The following is a 24,028-nucleotide window of genomic DNA, read 5'->3' as shown; positions in this document are numbered from 1 at the left end:
AAAAACGGGTTACAAAATTATAATATTAAAAAAATATATATATACGGTATATATAGTACTAGACCGGTGCCCGGCTGTATAGAGCACCGAGTCGGTAACGATGGAAGTTGTAGATCCATGTCCCACCCGGCTATGCAATACCCGCTGTACCCCTGTCAGAGTATCCGTTCCACCCATATGTCTGTGTCCCTTTTATGCCCATATGGAGATGTCTGGATCTGTCTCTCCGTGTCCCTTTATTCTTATGGAGTTCTGTGTCAGGCATGCCCAAATATGGAATGTTGTGATGTCAGAACAGGCCAGCTCCATATATGGAGCCTGGGCAAGGGGCCCGGTCCAGAGCCCAGGCCCCTGCCTTTTGTGGCGGTTCTTGTCAACCGTGGGTCCGACTGACTCGACACCGGGGGTGGGGAACACGTGTGTTGAATTTGTCAGTGGGGCGAACGGTTCTGGAGTTACGTGGATTACAGCCGCACACACGTATGTACAGACAGACGTACAGAGACATGGTGCATTTATAGATAGATAGATAGATAGATAGATAGATATTATAAACATTATACATATTGGGGCTTAAGCCAAGCTCCCAGAACCGAGGAGAATATTATGATTGAGGCTTCAGAAGCCTGGTGGGCATTGCAAGACCTCTGCATTTGGGACACTGCTGCGCATGTGCGCATCATCTGAATTCTGAAACACACGCTAGTGCGATCTGCTCTATTGGCTCTCTCTCTCAGCACGCACGCACACATACACACATATACACACAATATTGTCTGTCGGGTGAAAACCTCATACTGTATGTTCAGAATTTGATTTGATTTTGATCAAAGTAGCAGATCTACAAGCTCAAAACATGTCGCTTCGCACCTCATTTCAAGCTTGCAGATCTGCTTTTGATGATCTACTTTTGATGCTGTAGCATGATCAAGTATTTATGCAAAAAAACCCACAAAGTTAGAATATGGAGATGGGATTATTGTTATTTGTTTTGGCAGCAATGGCATGTTTGCGAGATCTGTGGTCAGGCCTGGAAGGAAGGGCCATATTTCATGTCCAACAGAGAGCCAGGCTTAAGGAGATCAAGGGTCTGACACGCGGCAGCAGCAGCAGGACAAGGGTGTCACCTCACCCCCTGGCTCTATTAGTGTCACACAGTTAAGACATCACAGGGCTTCTCAACCAGCTGCTTTTCATGATCATATTAACACATGCATATACAATGTTTTTTATATATGGATACAACAAAGGTGTATATACAGTATGTTTACTACGTTAGTACCATTGATCCAAGAGAGAACACTTGATCATTAAGTAAGTCCGCCAACACTTTGTTGGGCCCTGAAAAGGCAGAGAACCACTGCTCATCTACAGGAGTGAGTGTGAGTGTGAGTGTGAGTGTGAGTGTGTGTGTGTGTGTGTGTGTGTGTGTGTGTGTGTGTGTGTGTGTGTGTGTGTGTGTGTGTGTGTGTGTGTGCGTGTGCGCACGATATACCTTCTTAACCCATTTGCCTATATTGATGTGATTGGATTAACAGTAACCTGGGCTGCTGTGTGCCTACATTTAGTTGTCTGGCTTGTTTTAATTGTATTGGACAGTGCAGGTTCACGGTTATTGGTGATCAGGTTCAAGTGTCAAGGTTCCAGGCTCTTAATAGTCTTGTGTACGGGACAGGTACATGAGAGTAACAGTGATGCTTTCTACCTGGCTCGAAAGTGGCAAAGCGACACATTGTGAGGTCATAGATTGGCTATTTCCATAATTTTTTATGTATGTTTTTTGTTTGTTTTTATTTTATAAATTTTTCGCTTACAATTACATTATTATTTTTAAATGTTTTTAAGCTTTTTGCCTATAATGACATTATCAATTATTGATAATTATTGATGGCACGACATTACATTATATGACGATTAACTGTTGCACCAGTTCACATCAAGGTCTCTTAGACAGACATCCTGTACATGTTTGTAGCCTACACAAAGGCATGTCAGGTCAGAGCACAGCAGTTGTTCTCAAAGCTTTTCATTTGAAGGACCCTCGGTTTAGTATGCATTAGGCCACAGACTCCCATAATTACTCTTTAAGAGTGTATATATCAGGGGGGCAGTCAGCCAGATATTTCGTGAAGCCTCATTTGAAATCGGTAGTTCATATTAATGGCCTGTTGTGGCGCTGGACTGGACCCAAAAAGCCCCATAGCTCCATAGAGGCCCATGTATTTTGGCCCAACTTCACCTAGACTGTATTACCTTAATAAACATGGTCATGAATACTTTCTTCTTCCAGTCACTAGTTTAAAGTCTCATTTCTAATGTCATAATATTCTTTTTGGAAAATTATGGTCCCATTAATTAAAAGAATGACCATAAAGAAAAAAAAACATCGCGTATGTTCTGAGGGGCGTGGCTACCGTTACAGTCTATGATCGGGATTCCCCTCCCACTCGAGTCAAAATAAAAACCAATGGAGAAGAAGGGGGGAAGTCCCGCCTCGTTGTCTGGGCAGCCAATGGCCAGCTGGTCCAAAACGGAGCCAGCCAATGGCCAGCTGGTACCAAACGGATCTAGAAAGATGGCGACTTACAGTGCAGGAATAACAGGCTTCATTTTACGTCCATGTTAGACCCGGCGAACGCTTTGTCCATATTTTTTACAGTCTATGGTATATACACATGTGAAATGGACCCGTAAATTGGTTCCATGTGTACACTCTCAGAGAGGACCCCTGTGGCTTTGAGAAAATTGCTCCTGGTGAGCAGGTTGGTGCCTTGCATGGTTTCCTCCACCATCGGTGTATGAATGTGTGTGTGAAATAAATTTGTCTGGAAACCAGAAGAACCTGCCAGTGCAAAAAAACAAACAAAAAAAATAAAACAATGACTCGGATATAACTGCCAGGTGAACATCTATAATCAGTTTGTGCGCCGCAGCCTCTGCCTTGCAACGTTCAGACTCAGAGTATGGGTTTTATGACGTTCAGAATATGGGTTTTATGGGTAAGTCTCCAATTGGCTTAGAGGCAGCCTAGAGGCAGCCAATCATGAAAAAGTGTCTACTAAGGTCGTCTTTTCGGTCGCTATAGTAGAGAAGTAGCAAATGTAGTCCAGGCGCTTTTCAAGCACATGACAAAAAGAGAGATCCCTATGATTAGTCTGGCCATCCCAGGCTTACAGTATGTGTGAATGGGTGTAATGCATCACTGTAAAGCGCTTTGGACAAAGGCACTAAATGCTTCATTTACCATTTTACTGTGAGCAACATGTTCAAAGAGCTATGTTGTCCACATCCAGTGGTTGCTGGTGCCAGAAAAAAAATAGTAAGGAGTAAAGTCTGCACCCTCCAAGTAATGTTTTTATTTTTATTTAATTTGTTTGTTTGCAATCTCAGATACACAACGTTTCAGCCATACAACCTGGTCTTCGTCACCTGATGAAGGCCAGGTTGTATGGCCGAAACCCTGTCTACCTGATTGCAAAGTAAAGAGCTGATTGGGCGCTACAGAACAGCTGCAGTATGCAAACTTTTATTCCTTTCTTCTCTGTGAGCAACATGCCAATCCCACTGCCTCCCTCCCTATCCCATCTGTCTGAAGACCTGCTGGTCTCACTCTCTCAGTGATGACGGAGACAAGTGCTTCCCCCCCCCCGTGTGTGTGTGTGTGTGTGTGTTTCCGCGTGTGCGTGCGTGCGTGTCTGCTGTACTGTTGAAACCAGGCCAAGTGATGCCACTACTGCATGACATGTTACAGCGCATGTTCAGAGAGAGAGAGGTGTGTGTGTGTGTGTGTGTGTGTGTGTGTGTGTGTGTGTGTGTGTGTGTGTGTGTGTGTGTGTGTGTGTGTGTGTGTGTGTGTGTGTGTGTGTGTGTGTGTGTGTGTGTGTGTGTGTGTGTGTGCAACAAAGAGGGAGTCGGGAGAAAGAGATAGCGAGAGAGAGAGGCGTGGAGGTGGCGGCTGTTGCTGCAGTAGGGAGAGAATAGAGAGTGAAACAGAGTGATGATTCTATAATATTATTGTAGCATTCCAACACTGTCAAACCCTTTAAAAGTTGACCGTTAAAGCAACAATCCCTATAGGTGAAAGTGAATCTATTTGGTATTTTGACCAATCTGTACGGTAGAGAATGTTAATACAATATACACAACTGTGGTGGTTGTAGTCGGTCTCTTGGCTCTTCTGTTGAAAGAAAATAATGTATGCATGGATGATGGAAGATGAACTAATTGAATTCAAATCTAACAAAGACAAAGCCATAAGGGGAGGGTGATATTTGTCACGCCACAGCTACGGGGCTGGGGCAGCACCTGTCAAGGCTCTACATCCTCTCAGTCGGGGCTCCTCACTGGCAGGTGAGCCAGTAGGATCAAGGCTCTACATCCTCTCAGTGGGGGCTCCTCACTCAAGTGACATAAAATTAAATTAATTACATGTTTTTGCACTTGTTTCCATAAGGAAACATTTTTTTACTGTGTCATACAGTAATCAAATGAAAAACTGTATCTTCAAATGTATTGACTACATACAGATTGTGAGATGCTCTCCACTCTACACAGATTGTCTACATTTAGACCATTTACAGACACACTCCACGAGTGTTCGGGACATTCCTGGAACTGTGTAAAGTTGAAATGGGATGGCAGCTGGACACCTTGGCCAACACACACGTGCACATGCACACACGCTCGCTCGCAAGCACGCACGCACGCACGCACGGTCGCACGCACGCACACAAAGTCCATTGCTAAGTCTGCTAAAGCGACTTTATTTGGGCTTGTTTTTCCTCTAAGTCGCTTCTAAAAATTGGAAGTTGAGTGTTTCATTTTTCTTGGGCTTGTTTCTAATGTTGAGTTACTGCAGTTGAACCTCTTTAACATTGCTAGTACTCTAGAATTTTGAAACAAATCTCATATAGGGGTCCCTGGCTCAAAATATTCTCAGATGGTGGTCCGTGGCAAAAAAGAAACAGAAAACAACAAAAAAGTTTGAAAGCTTCTTCTGGACTTGAATATATTGGAACTTTTTTATTGCTTGTCTTTCTCGCAAAGTCTGGCAACCCGGGCATACTGTTGCTCTCTAATCCCCCCCCCCCCCCCCCAGAAAATAACTAAATAAAAGGTTCCTCACACTATGCACTGCCACTATATAACGATTATATTCACCATTGTGTTTCTTATAGTTGTGCCATTCATCACTTGACTTTTAAACCCATATTTGTATGGTTCTAATTCTAGTGCTGTCAGAGCTGTGAGTGTGAACGTCCCTCTACCCTATTCCCAGAGACGTAAACACTGCACTGTCCCAGGCAGCAGGCAGGCAACAGCCCATTCAGCCCTACTGGCACACTCCTCCAATCCTGTTCCAGTGTTTTTATCATCAAGGCTAATTTCTGCCTGTAATCTGATTAGAGGCCCTGAGCAGCTTTAGCACCCTGCCGCTCTGCTGCCCCCTCTCCTCTCTCTCTCTCCTGTCTCTCAGCTTCCTGGCATGTACACAAACAGACACTCACACCCTAGCTGTTCCTCTCTCTCTCTCTCTCTCTCTCTCTCTCTCTCTCTCTCTCTCTCTCTCCCACACACACACACACACACACACACATTCACACATACCATAAAACACAGTGTGTGCTGCCACTCGCTGTGTGATCGGAGCGCCCACTCTGCTGGGAGTGTCTGTCTGTGTGTGAGACCGTCATGTAGATCTGAGTTCCCTCTCTCTATCTATCTCTCTCTCTCTCTTACTCTCTCTCTCTCCTCTCTCTCACACTGAGGCTGTGTGTAAGAGAATGGGTGTGACTGTGTCACCACCTCCATCTATCCTAAGTCTTCTTCACTGCTGTCCACGTCTGCTATGCAACCTCCAGTGTCGTTGTGCCACTGTGGGGGGGAGTCTACTGTATATTAGCAGGGCGTTCGTTCCATCTCTCTCCTTCTGTCCCGTCTCCTCCCCCTAAACATGTTCCGGAACCCATGGATCTCTGGCTACCATGTGGACGATGATATGCTGCCCTGTAGCCATGAAGGTAAGACCTGCGCTAGCCTGGAAAACAGGGCTAGTAGCCTAGTAGCCAAGACTGACACAATGGAGCTAAGACCTTAGCTCATGGGTAACCATTATGACAACCATATGGTGACCATGGTGATCTTGACGCGATTGTGGACGAAAAGTTTGCTGCCCACCTCACTTGGATTAAGTTTGTTTTGTATTTAATTTGACAGACTAGCAGTGTAACATATTTATTCTGTATTGTTATACTGTCATCATTATTATTGATGTGTTATTCTATGCTTGTGTTATTCTAATTAGCGCTAGCAGCCTATAAGATTTAAAAAACAATGGTGGGGTTTCACTGTCTGGTACCGGGTGATCTCGCCATGCAGCCTCCATTCGGTTACATTTGTACACGCTCCGAGTTACAAATGGATAAACACTAGAGGGTTTGTATGTAGAATTACTAGACTTGGCACTGCAGGCCAAGTTGAGGCAAAGTAGTAATACTTTGCCTCAACTTGGCCAGTGCCCTTCATCTCACTCACTGGTTGCTTGATGTTGCAGGATTCAGCTTGGCTGGTTTTGCTTTAAAGGTTTTATGACCTATTTTCATTTATTTTTATTTTTATTTTTTCTTTTAGGTTTTATGACCTCAATTACACCCAAAAAACCTGAACTTTGAACATTCAGTGGATCTTCTGTGGTCTGAAGTTTTCTTTGGAGTTTTTTGGGCCTTTTGAGCTACAATGAAAACAGGCAACACAGTGAAACAGTGACATCTGCTGGCAAATCCCATTGACATATATGGGATTTGCAGTAAGTGATGTCACTTACTGCTGCCAAATCAGAGCACCTGTTTGAGCCAGAAAACCCCAGATCACAGAAAATCTACTGAATGTTAAAAGTTCATGTTTTTTGGGTGCAATTGAGATTAGAAAACCTAAAAAAAGTTTTCTTTCTCCCAAGAAGAGTGAGGTAGTTGCAACTGTAACACCTGGGATTTGAATCCATGGTGTTACACGTTTAATTTAAAGCTAAGATAATTTTTGTGATTTTGAGGTTAGGTTTAGGTGTGGTTGTAATGCTTAGGATAGGCTTAGTTTGGGTGATATTGAGGTTAGGTTTAGGTGTAGTTGTAATGCTTAGGATAGGATTAGATTAGTTTGGGTGATTTTGAGGTTAGGTTTAGGTGTGGTTGTAATGCTTAGGATAGGATTAGATTAGTTTGGGTGATTTTGAGGTTAGGTTTAGGTGTAGTTGTAATGGTTAGGATAGGATTAGATTAGTTTGGGTGATTTTGAGGTTAGGTTTAGGTGTGGTTGTAATGGTTAGGATAGGATTAGTTTGGGTGATTTTGAGGTTGGGTTTAGGTGTAGTTGTAATGGTTAGGATAGGTTTGGTTTGGGTGATTTTGAGATTAAGGTAAAAATATTTATTAGACATTTACAACAAGCATCAAAGCTTTCGAGCCTGCGGATCTGCAATACTTTGGATGCTTGTGTGTGACGCTATAATAGTGTGATCAAGTAGGGAGATAAGAGGTTTCTGCGCGCCTGACAGCAACAATGTAATAATGACATGTCCAAAATAGGGTAGTGTTAATGTGTTAAGTGTTAGTGAGATGAGAGTGCTTTTACAATGTACTTACAAGGTGTGGCATTGACCGTGGAGAGTGAAGGAGCCTGGTGGTCACATGACCGAGGACTCTTTCACACCGTCCCTCTCTTTCCAGCACAACGTCCAAACCTCCTATTTCCATAGTCTAAGTTGTTGTGTTTTTTGTCGGGCGAAACCTGACTAGTGACAGCTCATGAAATGTAGAAGACCTAGTCATACATGAGTCATACTGAGGACATAGTCCTGATTGGCTGCCACACACACTGCTGTCATGTATTGGTTACTTATAGGTCACATGACCAGGAAACAGGTAACAGGAAGCAGGTAACACCCAATGTTATGTTACATAATATTATGATTGAGACCGGCCGGTTGAGAGGAGCGTTCGTTACTAAATAAAGAAACCAGCGCTTCTTTTTTTTTTTTTTTTTTTTTTTTATTTTTTTAAGATATTTTTTTTGCGGCTTACGCCTTTTATTGATTTTTGAAGGGACAGACAGTAGGCTGACAGGAAACGGGAGAGAGATGGGGGGATGACATGCAGTAAAGGCCGTGTCGGGTCCGGGAGTCGAACCCGCGGCACACTGCGACTGGATTACCAGTCCGGTGCCCAGACCGTTACGCTACGGCCTGGGCCAAACCAGCGCTTCTTTCACCTGACAAATATCACTATGTGATAATTTCTTGTTTTTACTTGATCACACTGCAGTGTCACACAAACATAGCAGATCAACAAGCTTGAAACGTTTTGAGCTTGTTGATCTGCTACTTTTTCTAAGTTTGAATTTGAACAGTTTTGGACATATGAGGTTTCCACCCGAACAGAGGCGACATTACTGTATCTGTGGGGGGGAGTCTATTTTACAACCTGTCTTAGAGTATAGCCTATTTATAAAGAATCCCTATCTTCGCCCAGACGTCTTTTTGGGGGGAGGAGGGCAGGGCGTCTGTTGTCCCCAGTGTGTTTTTCGCTTCCCACACCACACATCTGTGGTGGACACGATGTCTCGTTTTGTTGACAAGCCGTGGGGGAATTGGAGTTAAAGCCAGACTCAGCCTCATATATTTATTTACGCGGTGGGGGGCTTTCCACTGCACTGGCACACACTTTTGTAAACAGACTGGAGATGGACAGAGACAGACACATGCACAGATGAACACACACACACGCTCAGAGATAGACTGGTGTACACACAGTCAGACACCCTGGCAAATATAAAGATAGATATGCTCACATACACACAGGCACGCACCCACTTACACTCATGAGCGCACGCACAAAGATACTGTAGATAGACAGCCACATAGCTACAGTAGCTACAGACGCAAAGCAACCTGATTGTCTCTAACTGTCGGTCCAAAACTGTTACTTTTCAGGATTGAAATTCAAAAGTAGCAAAAGTAGCAGCTCGAAAACTCACCTCTTCGTGTCACGTTTCGAGCATGGCTACTTTTGATACTTTCGTGTGACGTGGTGATATGATCAATTATGGCGTTTACGGAAAAACACAAAAAATGTAAATATGGAGAAGAGGTTTCTGCCCGACAGCAACAATATTATATTACTGTATCCACTGCGGCAGTGGCTCAGGACCGGATGGCCAACTCCCCCAGAGTTAGTGTTGAAGTGTTGAGCAAGACACTGAACTCCTAATTGCTCCCGATGTGCAGGTTGTATTGGTGCCTTGCATGGTTTCCTCCTGCATCGGTGTGTGAACGGGTGAATGTAATGCACAATCTCTGTAAAGCGCCTTGGATAAAGGCGCTATATAAATGCACCATTTACCATTTTTACTGTGGTACTTTCGAACAAGTTCCTATTGCTGTGACATGACAAGAGGGGAGTATCAGAGAGAGAGTGTGGGGAGAGTGTTTGGGGAGAGATCTTCAGAAAGTTTGTTTCATGTAGTGGTGCAAAAGTGGCCTGCTGAAAGGAGAGCGGCAACATCTGTCATACCTACCTATAGTTACAATGTACTGTAGGCATGCTCTTCATTAATTAATTCATTCATTCATTCATTTATTCATTTTATCTGTCATCCGAATGTGGCAATAGATTATGCTTTCACCCCAGAGGCTAGTGTCGGAAGGGATTTCCCCGCTCATATTAACTTGTTCTATTGCCTATACACATGGTACGTCATTGACTATAACTTTAGTTTCCAATTACAAGCTCTGCACTTGTTCTTTTGACAACCACACACACACACACACACACACACACACACACAGACACACATACATACATTACATAGCACTGACACGTGCACCCACATACGTGCACCTCCCCACATTGCAAGTGTCACATTGCAACACTTACCATGTGCGCGTGCGTGCGCATGGCACTCAGCACAAATACACAGAGACAGGGCCAAAGCAGCGAATCAAGTTAGAACACAGTTCATTTACATGCTTGTTTTATGGGCAGAGATCTGCCAGCGCACATCTTTGTGTACAATTGTAGATCAATCCAGCAATTAGTTTGTTCATTAAAGATGTAGTGCCGTGATTTCTTTCCACCCTAAATCATGATCATCAGGTATTATTATTATATAATGTAAGGAGGAAGATTATTTTCAAAAAAGTGCACAGTATTTGTTGTTTTTATGTGGACACGCCCACCAGTTCATTAAGTATGCCTGGTTTGCCTGGTGGGTGGTGATGTGTGATGATCCACCTGAACTGAAGCCACACTCACGGCTGTTGTATGATAAAGGGGATAGGATAAGGATGATATAGTTTTTTTCATTGGCACGTTTGACTGTCGATGTTTCAGCCTCCACTGAAGAAACCCTAAATACAAAGGGAAGACATCATTGCATAACAACCACACCAAGGGGTCTAATGAAGTACTGTCACCTCATGAACACATGAAAAGCTGGAGAAAATACAAAAATCTTTAATTCAATTCTTAATTAATTGATTAATTAATTCGTTTGTTCGTTCTAAGAGTCAAAAATTTCAGTGGGGTGGCTTTTGTGATAAATTCACTTTAAACACAGCATTTTAAACACAGTTTAAACACAGTTTTACACCTAGACTACAGTGTATACAATATTTGATAAATATTCATCCAAACGCCAAAGCATATTTCATTGTTATAATTATTTGTTTGTAGATTTTTACAGGACACACATGCCTACACACAATGTACGGCAGAACTGAATGGTGGTGATGACTTAATAAGACCTTATTGGACTCGTATGTGAGCGGAAGATCTTGGATTGTGGTAGAAAGAGATTCCTTTGGTCACATTGCATTTGACGACATCTGTTTTTCCTCTCCTCAGGATTTGGAGCCAAGCTTCGCAACTCCACATCACTGCCAACAGAAGTGTTAAGGTAATGAGAAGGGAGCTAATTTATGTGTGATCATTATACACGCATACACGCATGCCCGCACACACGCATGCATGCACAAAGTAATTTACAAAAGGGATTTTTCATTTACAAAGCCACTTGTGTGTTTGCTTTGTCATCAACAGAGGGGATTTTCAGTTACTGTATGGTTTAACAGTTTACTTGAGGTTATCGTGCTTAACTAAGAATTAACAGCTGGCTATGTCTAGAGCAGCTTATCCTTAAGATCCTTTGTTTACACTGTTTGGAGGTAGTATCAGTCAGAATACTCCATCCCAGAACTCATTAAGATCTGAGGACTCCATTCTTCAAAAGTCTTCTAAATCCAACAGTTCTCTGAAAGATGTTGTGGTTCTCAAACATTTTCATGTCAAGGACCCCAAAAATGACATGCATTTGCCTGAGGACCCCCCCATCTCAAAATATTAGGTTCCAGGGAGGGACCCCTTAAAAATACACACACATACAAACTGTGTACATACAGGAATGAGGGCCATAATTATAAGGTTGAACATAAGGGTTACAAAAAGACAGTGGACTTAAAACATTGCAAAATCTCATCTCTGAGAAGACCTAGCCTATAAAATACATGAAATGCTCAATTATTGTTGGGTTGGGTTCTAAAGTGGGGTTCTAAAGTGTCAAGTTTGTGAATCCAAAGTCCTTCTCTGCGGAGTAACATATTAATTATGTTGCCTCCCCGTGGTGAGGCTGAGACTTTTTTAATTCCCCAGAATTTAAGGGAAGCTGTGGAACCGTGGTTAGCTTCTTTATAATATCCGGAGTACATTTTGTTTTCCACCTGAAAAGCGATGATGTTGAATGTCAACCTGGACCTGGATCTTAGCTTTCACTGTATCCGATTCCTCAACTCACTACAGGTGTAAGTGAAGCTCAAACCATTCACCGCGGTTATGTAAAAGAGAACTAGCTTATAAGAACTAGGTTAACCAGGCCTGATTTATCGTGTAGGAAAGGGGACAGTCACAGGGCTGTAATGCTTTTAACTAAGCCGAATCGACAAGTCACCCAAGCCAATTCATATGACCTGCAGCTCTAATGCCGTGTTCACATTGGCAAGTGGTTCATGTAAAAAGGTTCCTATCAGACAAAGATTTGTAACTCGGAGGACCCCCTAGGTGTCCCGGACCCTCTGTTGAAGGCCCCTGTGCTATAGTTTGTGATCTTTTTATGATGAATTTGAAATAGTGGAAATGTTTCTGCATACATCCAATGCTGACTATAAACTACTGATAAACATTGTTCACTCTTGGTTTTCACTGTAGTGTGACCATGTTGTAAAGTAGTGACACTCACATGGACTTCAATTGATTCAGTTTCCAGAGTGACCTCTCGCCGGAGGACAGGGCCGCCTTGGTCAAGAGCGCTTCAGATATCGATGCCAACCTTCTGTCTGTCCTACCCAAGGGTGAGTTTCACTTTCTGTCACTTTCTACTTGAATCTAGATCATCTATTTTTGAAAACTAGAGGTCTGGGCCCTGACATCTAGCGTTGGTCCGATACGCGGCACTCACACTTACGCTACGTCGCACCGCCGATCCGATCAATATGCCCATATATGGAGATCTCTGTACCTTTTATGCCCATATATGACATTTGAAAAATATCGAATATGTTTGGAAGATTGTTAAAAGATTACATATGTTTTTAACCTTTTCAGATGGGGGTCTGCAACCAAATACAAATTCATTTGGGGGTCCAGTTTTGAGAATGACTGATTTAGATTCAGGAAAGTTATGGCTTGCAGCTTTAACCCATCAGTACCGGTATTTCATTCTTCATAAAGATTCAAGATCATATTAGCTTCATGGAGGGTTAACTGCATAGCACCATAGCAGCAAAAAACAATAAAAATACAGTAAGTAAGTTCCAATCAAATGTTTTTTTCTTTTCTCTTCCCCATCACCTAGTTTCCGAATTAAAAAGACATTTTGAGAGCACTGATTCAGATGATTGGAAAATGAACAGGTAGGTAACAACACATTAGTTCTCCTTCTGCACGCCCCCCCCCCCCCCCCCCCCATCTAACACAAAGTATAATTTTGTACAGTCAGTCACTGACCTCCATCCATTGGGCTGATTACAAATTTAAGCTGATGATTAATCACACAAATAATTGCGACTAAGGATTTAATTGTGTTTTTGCATTGTACAATGGAACATTACAATTTGTTTGCCTTTTAGGCTTCATAATCACAAATTGCACAGGGCAGATATGACAAATAACTTAAATATACAAAGAAATCACTGACACATTTAAGAATGATTTATTTCCTAAAGATTTACAAAATAGCGGAAATAGTTGATCTGCCATTTCTGCAAAAAATCTTTTTTTAAATTAGTTTTTGGCTTTTCTGCCTTTTTGATAGTATCAAGTGAAGATAGACAGGAAAGAGGGAGAGAGAGAAGGGGAGAGACACGCAGCAAAGGTCGTCATGAACGGGACTCGAACACGCGACGTGCTGCCAGGCCAAGGCCTATATGTGGCATGCGCCTGGACCACTTGGCCAGCGGGCGCCCCTATTTCTGCAATTTTTGAAAAATGTTTGAAAATGTATGGACATTTTTCAACATGGAAAACGATTGACGATTATGCAAAAACAATTGCGATTATCACAAATAATTGCGATTAGGCGCTTAAGTAATAATTGTGACAGGCCTATCCATCCACCCTGTGCCCCTGGTAGGAAGGAGAGGATAGCCCGCCGTGTGGAGGGCATGGAGAGCGACGTGCCCCCTGCCCTGGTGGTGCCCGGTGGGCTGGTGTCCAACAGAATGCTAGAGGAAGACCAGCCACGCTACACACGCGCCTCTGACCCCTGTGAGCCATGTGTGATGGGTAAGCATGGCATGATGGAGTAGCCTGGCTAATAAGCCAGACCAAATCAGCCGTTGGCAAAAGAAAATTGCCTGCCGGCGGTGTGATTTGAGTCTGGCTTATTAGCCAGACTCAACACCTGGATGCAACACCTGGAGGTTGCTCTGTTGGACTAGACCACTGATTCTCAACACATCTCTTTTGAAAGACCCCACCAGTTTGATATCGTTGCTGTCAGGCAGAAGAAACCTCTCCAAATTTAAACTTTTTGCATTTGTTGATCATACTGTACAGCATCACACAAAAATATCACAAGTAACAGATCTGGCAAGCTCAAAACGAAACATGTTTTTTTGCTATTTTTCAGAATCCTGGAAAGTAACAGTGTTGGACATATGAGGTTTCCACCCCGACATGACACGATGTATTCATTAGGCCACAGACCCCAATTAGCTAACATTAAAAAATCTCCCAATATACACTGTCAAATCATCAGTGTTAATTTAGGGGTCCGTTTGGTTCCATTTGTACACTCTCAGAGTTACAGACCAGTACCCGATGTTGAGATACAGTGGCCTAGTCTTCATACAGACGGCGATGGTGGTAAAGCATTAACCACTTCCATGGTGTGTGACATGGCATGCTGCACTGCAAGATCAGGATGGCATCATGGCACTGGGATCTAGTTCAGTGGTTTACAAATGTTTTCAGCTGAGACCCAAAAGATTAATTTGATGTCTCCCCTGGACCCAACTTCACAAAACGCGTATTATGAATGAACCGCTTTATAATTTAATAGATGAGCTACAAGCTCACAACGATGCAACATGTTGTGAGCTTGTAGATATGCTACTGTATAACTTCACTAATTCAAATTTTACAAATGTATGGATTTTTTATAATTCTTTTCTGAAAAAAATTAATTGTTTTCCCACAATTTTAGATTTTTTTTAAATAAATGTGTCCGCGACCCAAACGTTTTTCCCAACCCTTTGTTTGAGAAACAAGTGACATGTGGAAACAAGGACACCGTTCTCTTCTGTAGTGGAGCTGCACCAGAACAAGGCTGATGTAATCAGCACCACCAAGTATGAAAGTATGTGGCTTTGAGAGAGCCCGGGCCATGCTGCATGGAGGGCCATGCTGCATGGAGGGCCATGCTGCATGGAGGGCCATGCTGCATGGAGGGCCATGCTGCATGGAGGGCCATGCTGCATGGAGGGCCATGCTGCATGGAGGGCCATGCTGCATGGAGGGCCATGCTGCATGGAGGGCCATGCTGCATGGGGAAGAGTGCTTGCTCAGCCAAAAAGAAGAAAGAAAGGGGAGAAAAGATACAAGTTGGAAAAAACAACCTTTTCCAAAGTTTCCGTCTAAAGAAAGAAAGGGAGAAAGGGAGAACAAAAAGATAAAAGTAGGAAAGATTTACCCTTTACAAAGTTACCGTGTGCATTTGCCTCAACCATTATTATTCATGGTCCATCCACTACGTTTAATCTATAATGGCAAATTTAGCGTTTAACATGATGTTAAGGCTGGCTTCATAACATAAATAATGTTATGTATAATAATAATGGGATCCCTTGCGTACAGTATAATAAAGACCTTTTTCACGACAGGGATATCGACTTACCGTAAATAGTACATCATCATCTGTTACCAATGACACAAATAAAGGCTCTGTTCCATTTAGTGCAGCAGAGTCTTTCAGTTGGCCATGCAGCATGCACTGTTTCAGCACCCTGACTCGGTTTGAACTGACCTGCACACTGTCTCCAGCTTGCAGCTAGAACCTTTTATTCAAATAAGACAGTGTTTCGATGCACTTTGGGTCTTCCTCATTTTGCAGATAATGCTACAAATAATATCATTAGTTTATTTGTGTTCCCCGCCTGTCCCCACAGTGAGGCGCTACAATCGAGAGGAGATGGAAGCCCCCCAGATGCAGGTGTCGTCCCCTGACCGCTCGTCCAAGCTCAGGGCCGGAGGAGGCCGCCCCGAACCGTCCGCCGTCCACGTCGAACCGGTCACCTTGTCCGCCGCCCCCACGACCCCCAGGACTGTCCCCTTGGACGCCGCAGCGCTCAGCTCCAAGGCCGAGCGCATCGCCCGCTACAAGGCCGAGCGCCGCCGGCAGCTCTCGGAGCGCTACGGCATCCTCCTGGACCAGGAGGTGGACACGGACTACACACCGCGATACCGCCCCCGGCGTGAGTCAGACACCTCGGACCGACGGGACCCCCCTGCCAGACGGGAACACCGCGAGTCAGACCCCCCCGACCGACGGGGACCCCCTGCCAGACGGGAACACCGTGAGTCAGACACCTCCGACCGACGGGACCCCCCTGCCAGACGGGAACACCGCGAGTCAGACCCCCCAGACCGACGGGACCCCCCTGCCAGACGGGAACACCGCGAGTCAGACACCCCCGACCGACGGGATCCCCCTGCCAGACGGGAACACCGCGAGTCAGACCCCCCCGACCGACGGGGACCCCCTGCCAGACGGGAACACCGTGAGTCAGACACCCCCGACCGACGGGATCCCCCTGCCAGGCGGGAGCACCGTGAGTCAGACATCCCCGACCGACGGGAACCCCCTGCCAGACGGGAACACCATGAGTCAGACACCCCGGAGCGACGGGACCCCCCTGCAAGGCGGGAGCACCGAGACAGACGGGAACGGACGTCGGTGGCGGTGGAGCAGCAGCAGCAGCCGGGGAAAGAACAGCAGAGGGCACAGCCGTACAGCTCGGGGGTGGGCAAGGTTTACATGCGGACTCACCCGGCGGACCCCGGCAACGATCCTGCCGCGGCCGCCCCCCACCATCACCACCACACGACCCAAGCCACGCCTCCACTGACGCAACAGGAACGGCCCAGCAGGTTCACGGAGCAGGAGCGGGCCATGAACATGGAGAACCAGCGGCGTGGAGGAGGGGGAGGAGGGGGAGGTGCCCCGGAGGGGCGCTCAGCGGCTGCTTCCAGGAACAGACCTGTGGAGCAGCAGCAGCACCCCCCCTCCTCCTCCTCCCCCCAGGAGCAAAGCCCCGGCGCCCCGGCCTCCGCTAGGGACTACAGCATGGTGGCGGTGCCCAGCTCACCCCGTGCGGCCCGCCGTGCGTCCCTGCCCTCCACGCGCTACGGCATCTCCCCCGGGGACCTGTTCATCGAGCAGCAGGCCCAGAGCATCCTCAACAGACAGGGGTGAGTTCTACACAGGGTTAACTGTAACTGACACTCAGCGTAGCCGTAGGCCTATTATTAGGACACTGTTTCTCACTCCCCGTAGGCACACTGGACGCGTCAGGAGCGTCAGAAGAAGCTGAAGCCCTTCTTCTTCGTGGGGTTTTTAGACAGCTGGTGGATGGAAAAGAAGGTCCACCTCCGCGCCTGACTGCCGCAACGGCCAGATTCCCGGAAACGCTCTTCTCCGCGGCAGTCGTCGGCGGAGGTAGAGCTTCTTTTCCATCCACCAGCTGTCTAAAAACCCCACGAAGAAGAAGGGCTTCAGCTTCTTCTGACGCTCCTGACGCGTCCAGTGTGCCTACAGGGACTGTCTGTAACTCAGAGACCGTTCAAATATTTGTAATCTTTCATGGGACCACAATCTACACGGTCAGGGTTAATTTCACTTGAGGGTCTAGTTGTGTGCGCTGCTGCGCTCTCAGTTAATACAGACGCGTAAGGCCCCTGGTGGGCCCCGTACCAGACGTTGAGAATCAGTGTACAGGAATTCTGAGCATACGGTATCACTATGGCTAACTAACTATATAATACTATAAACTATGCCATCTTTAAGAGGGGGGCTGTTTCACTGAAAGGCCCATTTAAACTCACTCCGTTTAGCCTCGCTACCTTAGTTTCCACACCACCAATGATGTTCCTACTTCTTGACTACTGCACAAACCGGCTACAGATTTAGTGTTTGCTGCTGATCTTTGGAGTCATCTGTGATTCGTGCCGAACACGCAGGCCGTGGGTTGTGAAAGGATTTATGGTTGTTACAATAGTTTAATCGCTAAGACTAAAAATCCACCTCATTTCATCGCTATAGTATATCTTCTCTCTACGTTCAGTATCATCATAGGTACATACTGTCCCAGAAGGAAGACTAATGCTTAAACAAACTATTAAACGTTCAAATAAACCCAGTGCACTTTGTGGGCCGTGTTACTGCAATACTGCAGTAAAGTACGCCAGTGCCTGCTGGTTAAAATATCTCTCACAGCTACATGGAGCCTCAGTTGAGCACTATATGCACAACAGGACCAGGTATCATTTTCACTAGTGAGTGGTGGTGGTGACACATTTCACAGGCAATTACACTGAATTCAGTGTTATTTAACCTTAACTTCAGAGAGTCAGAACATGTCCACTAGCTTGCTGACCATTGCCTGCCAGTGGTCTGGTGGTGGGATCATTTCTAGACTGAGCGTCCCACGGGTCTGTCACACTATAGGCCACACGTGACATTATGAAGATATATCATGGTTTCTTAGCTGGTCCCAAGAGGTAGCCCCGATTTAGAAATTGATCTGGAATTGGTACAGATATATACTGTCCCTTTTTAGAGAGTTTCTCCATACATAAAGACATGAAGATTAACTGGACCTTATATACTACACAATCAAAGCCAGAGTGGCTTTCATATAAACATCTAAACAGCTTTTCATAATGATGAACATACTGCATTGAACCTGTAAAGAACAATCAGATTTGCATCAGTTTGACATGTCGACCACATTGTCTTGTACCGTAGCTTAGCAGCGCTGTCACAGAGCGACTGGTCTCTGGACACAGACTCAGAGCGTGACGCGCAGACAGTCATCAGCTGGCCTGCTTCCAGGTATATTTTCACCTTTTGGAATGTGCTGGATGATGCGTGAAGATCTGGCTAACTCTTCCCAATAGATCTCCCATATAACTATCCAGTAATATTTCCCATTTTGAAATAATATTCCCTAATATTAATGGCTGTAGCTGCTCCCTGTTAACAGGTGTTCACCTCCGGATTGCAGATTGGGTTTGCGGTTCTTCCAAATGACCAATTCTCCCTAATTGTTGTCATGCTTGTGTAACTTTGTTTAACCACGTTGATTTCAGGAACGTCTCTCAGAGGGACACTCATAGATGGGAGCTGAGGAGTAGATGGATTATATTGGACAGTAGCTGTTTAGGTTTGAAGAGAGTATTAACCCATTAAATCATCTGCAGAAAGCATCAGTGTCTTCTTTCATTTTAGCTATACATTGTCTCTGTCAGGTGGAAACCTCATATGTCCAAATAGTATATCAAAAGTAGCAGATGTACAAGCTCAAAATGTGGCGCGATATCGAGCTTGTGGATCCGCTACTTTTGTGTGACGCAGTGCTGTTCAGTTCAGTTCAGTTCAGTTCAGTTTATTTTCGGAAGGAGGACATACAGTTCATAGATAGCACATATAGTTTCCATCTTTTTTTTTGTGTGTTCGTAGCTCATGTCCTGTCCGATCCGAAAAGGGCTTGGTTTTAGGGAGAAGCCATAGGCTTGTCGTGCCCTACCCCTGGAGTCCATTTGTGCAGGTGTAGCAGATCTACAGGTATCTGCCTACACAGTGCATACATTCATGTTGTCCATAGGTATATACATTCATCTACACACATTCATATATATATTATATATATATATATATATATATATATATATATATATACAGTATATGTATTCTAATAACAATTGTAGTTAATACTAATAATAATAATGACAATAACAATAATAATAACAATAATAATAATGGTATAATATATATGATATGGTTCACTATACTTATCTAGTACATAATATGTGGTGTGATTTACCAATAATGGTCTACTAATAATATATGATATGGTTAGTATACTTATATATTTCATAGTGTATATAATGTATGGTATACTATAGTAATAAGAATATATAAATATATAGTACAGTACGTCATAGTTCCCTGTAGTATGAGTAGGGTGTTAATTTACAAAATAAAAATAATAATTATTAAAAAAAACATAGAGATAAGAGGTTTCTGCCCGATAGAAACAAAATAGAGCAGCATGTTAACTTTGATATCAGATTCAGATTGTATTTGAGTCAAGCACTCTGTACTGACAGAGCTCTCCCTGTGAAACATGCAGCTCACGCCAATATGGCTCATACCACTAGATGATGTTGCCTGGCAACAAGACAGCTAGAGGAAACAGAGCTGGTTGACCTTCTAAATCAGGGGTTCCCTACCTCCCTCCATTTTTAGTTCCAGACCCAAAATATACATTTGGTCTCTCCTCTGGACCTAAACAAAAAGACAACAAAACAAACATTATAAATTACTATTTCAGTAATGGTGAAAATACAAGCTCACAGGCACTTGTAGATTGGCTAATTTCTTGTGTTAATTGTTAATTGTTTAAAAAAAAAAAAAAATTGGGGGGGGGTCCCCGGGCCCACTGTTTGGGAAACACTCCTCTAAATGTTTCTTCTATTTTATTTTTTCCCAATACCAATGTGTTTAGATATTGTTGAGTCCTACAGACTCAGCACTTGTCAACTGAGGTGGTTCACACAACCCCCCCCCTCCCCCTCCCCCTCCAAGTTGGGCCCCCGCTGTACAACGCAGCTTGTTAACCCCGTATGATATTACATCCTCTTGCTTTGGGACGCTGTGAATGCAATTGCCAATGTTGTTGCATAAGACACGTTGCCTGTTGAAATGACGTTCTGTTTCAGTGTACTGCAAGTGGCAGGTTGACGGTGGGCTCTCAGACGTGGGGTCTACAGAAAGCCAAAGCAGCTTTTCTGTCCACCATGAGCCTCTGTACCCAGAAGGGAAAGGGTCATTTGGCCTATATTTTTGGACCAGAACATGACCCAGATACTGCATCACTGCCTCGTTAAGTGGTCCGTGTGAGAGTTGGTTGGTATACTGTCCATAGCCAACTTTTGAGCTATGTGGATGTGTGGCTGTGTAATTGGAAATGGAAACCTTGTAAACTGCATGACTGTATATTAAAAGATCGAATAGTTTAATTTTAATCCTAGTTACGGTTTGGACATGTCTTGAATATCCTTTTTAAATGTATTCAAAATAATAATAACAATTAGAGTAGCCAATTATTTTAACCCATTTTCTCCCCAATTTAGTCGTTATGCCAATTAATTCTTCCCCACACACTTTTCTGTGTTGTCACTGCTGTTGTATCTTATTGACTCCACTAGTAGTCCACTCTGTCAATGAGTTCCTTCTACCTGCTGTGTGGCCCATTCAGCTGCTACTGCTAACCTGCAATAGAAACATGTGTTCTCAAGAAGCGTGAGCATTATTTACACCTCTCTGCCAGGTCAAATGAAGCAGCGGTCCATCAATTACATCCAGCTTAGTAACCTGCAATCAGATTAATGCGTCCATCAGTTCCTGTGGGTCAAAGGGGCAAAGATTAAAATAGTTTGGCTTACCTTTTGGTTTGAGGACATCAGAGCCGAGGCCGTTCTGATCTGAGGTTCAATTTTAAACCCAGCACATGCTGATACTTGACCTTGTCTCAGAGAGTTCACCTTGGTCCCCTTACAGTATTGTATTATATCATGAACATCAGCATGTTGTGTTTTTCTATTTTTATGTGAAAACGATTAATGAGCTGAGATTAATTACATTCCAGAATCAATATCTACTGCATTTGATGATATTGAGCCATCTCCCATTTCAGAGTATGTTGGAGAATGTTGTCTTAATTCAACCCATGATCCCATTCTCACTCATCCATTCCTCCCATTTTAAGAATTCGAGTCAGAGAAAGAATGTCCAGGGATGAAACCGTACAAAAGCCCCCAGAGTGGAGTCCAGACAGGCAAGGGGCCAATAGACAGGGGAACGTACCACATCGCTCAGAGCACCCTAGCTACCAAAGGACTGTTCCCCAATCTCAGCCCAGCCCTGGGTACCAGCCTGCACATGGACAAGTAGAATACCTTCCCTCAGAAGCAACCAAGACCCACCTCTCCATCCCCTCACAGGATCCCCAGTCATACAGGAACATGCCTGCTACGGAAAACTCCTCCGCTAAGTTGACTGCATCTCCAGAGGCCCCCCCGAGGAGGAGAGTGAGTGCAGACCAAATCTTCGCCACCAATAGAGAAGCCAAGCAGGCCCTGAAGGAGGAGGGCCACACGGAGGGACTGTTGAAGAGCCGGAAGGCTGTGCTGCCCTCTGAGATTCGCCGCAGGCAGAAGAGCGTGGATGACCCTCAGAGGGGCCAGCATGAGGAGATGGAGTGGGAGACCTCTGATGATAGCGGGAGCAGGAGGAGCAGAGTGGACGAAGACTGGGACAAGGAGAGGCCCGTGGAGAGGGGGAGAGAGAGGCTCAGGGAAAAAGGGAGAGAGCAACCCATGTCCAGCCATGACAGCCCAGAGAAGAGAGAATTTATGTCTGTGGTGCCCTCTCACTCCTCCCCACACCATCAGCTCAGGCAGCAACAAGCCACTGAACTTGGGCACCAGGAAGAGCCAAAATATCAACAACCCTATAGACAACAACAAGCCCTGCAAAGGCAGCTGGAGTACGACCCTCAAAAGGAGCAATATGAATCTCAAGGGCCGAACCAATTTGAGTCCCATATGCAGCAACAAGAACCCCAAAGACACCTGCAATACGAGCATCAAAGGTATCAACAAGAGTCCCAAAGGCATGAACAATATGAGCCCCAGGCTGAACAATTTGACCCCAAAAGACAACCATATAAAACCGAACATCACCAACAGTCCCAGAGTGAACAACAGTACAGGCCCCAGAGAGATCAACAAGAGCACCAAAGGCAACACGAGGTCCAAAGACTTTGGCAAGAGCCCCAACAAGAGGCTCAAAGACATCAAGAATCTCAAATACATCAAGAGTCTCAAAGATATCGGCAAGAATCTCAAAGACGACAGCAAGAGGCCCAAAGACAAGAGGCTGAAACACAATACGATGCTCAAAGACATCTGCAAGAGGTCCAAATACAAGTTGAGGCCCAAAGTCAGCAAGAGGCCCAAAGACACCTTGAGGCCCAAAGACACCTTGAGGCCCAAAGAAAACTTGAGGCTCAAAGATTGCAGGAAGCTCAAAGACTACAAGAGGCTCAAAGACTACAAGAGGCCCAAAGGCAACAAGAGGCTCAAAGACTACAGGAGGCTCAAAGACTACAGGAGGCTCAAAGACTACAAGAGGCCCAAAGACTACAAGAGGCCCAAAGACTACAGGAGGCTCAAAGACTACAAGAGGCCCAAAGACTACAAGAAGCCCAAAGACAGAAAGAGGCCCAAAGACAACTTGAGGCCCAGAGACATCAGCAAGAGGCCCAGAGACAGCAAGACGCCCAAAGGCAACTTGAGGCCCAGAGACAGCAAGACGCCCAAAGACAACTTGAGGCCCAGAGACAGCAAGACGCCCAAAGACAACTTGAGGCCCAGAGACATCAGCAAGAGGCCCAAAGACAACTTGAGGCCCAAAGACATCAGCAAGAGGCCCAAAGACAACTTGAGGCCCAAAGACATCAGCAAGAGGCCCAAAGACAACTTGAGGCCCAAAGACAACTTGAGGCCCAAATACATCAGCAAGAGTTTCAAAGGCAACAAGGGCCCCAAAGACAGCAGGAGTATGAACCTCAAAGGCATCAGCAGCAGCGTGAGCAACAAGAGTCCCCAGGTCAACATATATCTGACTCAGCTGTCTACCTCCAGAAGGATCCCTCTGTACGCCAGGCCCGACACAGGACCGTGGAGATGAAGCCTAAGATCCGAACTCGCTCCATGTCAGATGTAGGAGTCAACCAGCGCTCCGCTATGTACCGGAGTATGGCAGTAGCAGCCAGCCGAGAGGTAGCGGCAGCAGGGCAACTTGCCAGGGACGGAGGGGTGTCCAATGGGGAGGTGGGTGCCCTGGATACCAGGATATCAGTGGCACAGCTCCGACACTCCTACCTGGAGAATGCCAACCGGAAACCTGAGCTGTAGGTCTCATGGCATGGACACTGTCTGGTCTCGCTGACTGCTGGCTAACCCTCATGACCGCACAATTAATTCCGCATGAATACAACAAGTCACAGTTTTTTTTTGTTTTCACAATTAATAATTGTAACATATTTGATATTAGAAATCATATCTGAGTTTCATAAATCCAATGAGCAGTTGTGTTCCTCTATTCACCAGTCCTCTAATTGGAACCACTAATCATGATT

The 24,028-nt window shown here is 44.9% G+C and overlaps 1 protein-coding gene across 5 annotated transcripts in view; it reads left to right on the top strand.

Annotated features, from left to right (window-relative positions):
* The window catches only part of LOC310870393 (supervillin-like), an 89,494-nt gene that overhangs the window by 12,484 nt on the left and 52,982 nt on the right, over window positions 1-24,028 (top strand). For 3 of the 5 annotated variants that reach the window (XM_083781592.1, XM_083781591.1, XM_083781589.1), the window contains exons 2-8: window positions 10,896-10,947; window positions 12,303-12,394; window positions 12,898-12,955; window positions 13,675-13,826; window positions 15,710-17,012; window positions 18,568-18,654; window positions 21,593-23,800. In XM_083781592.1, coding sequence (XP_083637718.1) covers window positions 12,948-12,955; window positions 13,675-13,826; window positions 15,710-17,012; window positions 18,568-18,654; window positions 21,593-23,800 — 3,758 coding nt within the window. In that variant the 5' untranslated portion in view covers window positions 10,896-10,947; window positions 12,303-12,394; window positions 12,898-12,947. The remainder of the gene's footprint in view (window positions 1-10,895; window positions 10,948-12,302; window positions 12,395-12,897; window positions 12,956-13,674; window positions 13,827-15,709; window positions 17,013-18,567; window positions 18,655-21,592; window positions 23,801-24,028) is intronic. The other 2 variants (XM_083781590.1, XM_083781593.1) reach the window with 2 other exon arrangements.

This window comes from Protomyctophum parallelum, assembly GCF_964188405.1.
Source record: "Protomyctophum parallelum genome assembly, chromosome: 14".
Lineage (NCBI taxonomy): Eukaryota > Metazoa > Chordata > Actinopteri > Myctophiformes > Myctophidae > Protomyctophum > Protomyctophum parallelum.
This window is presented reverse-complemented; position numbering and strand designations above follow the sequence as displayed.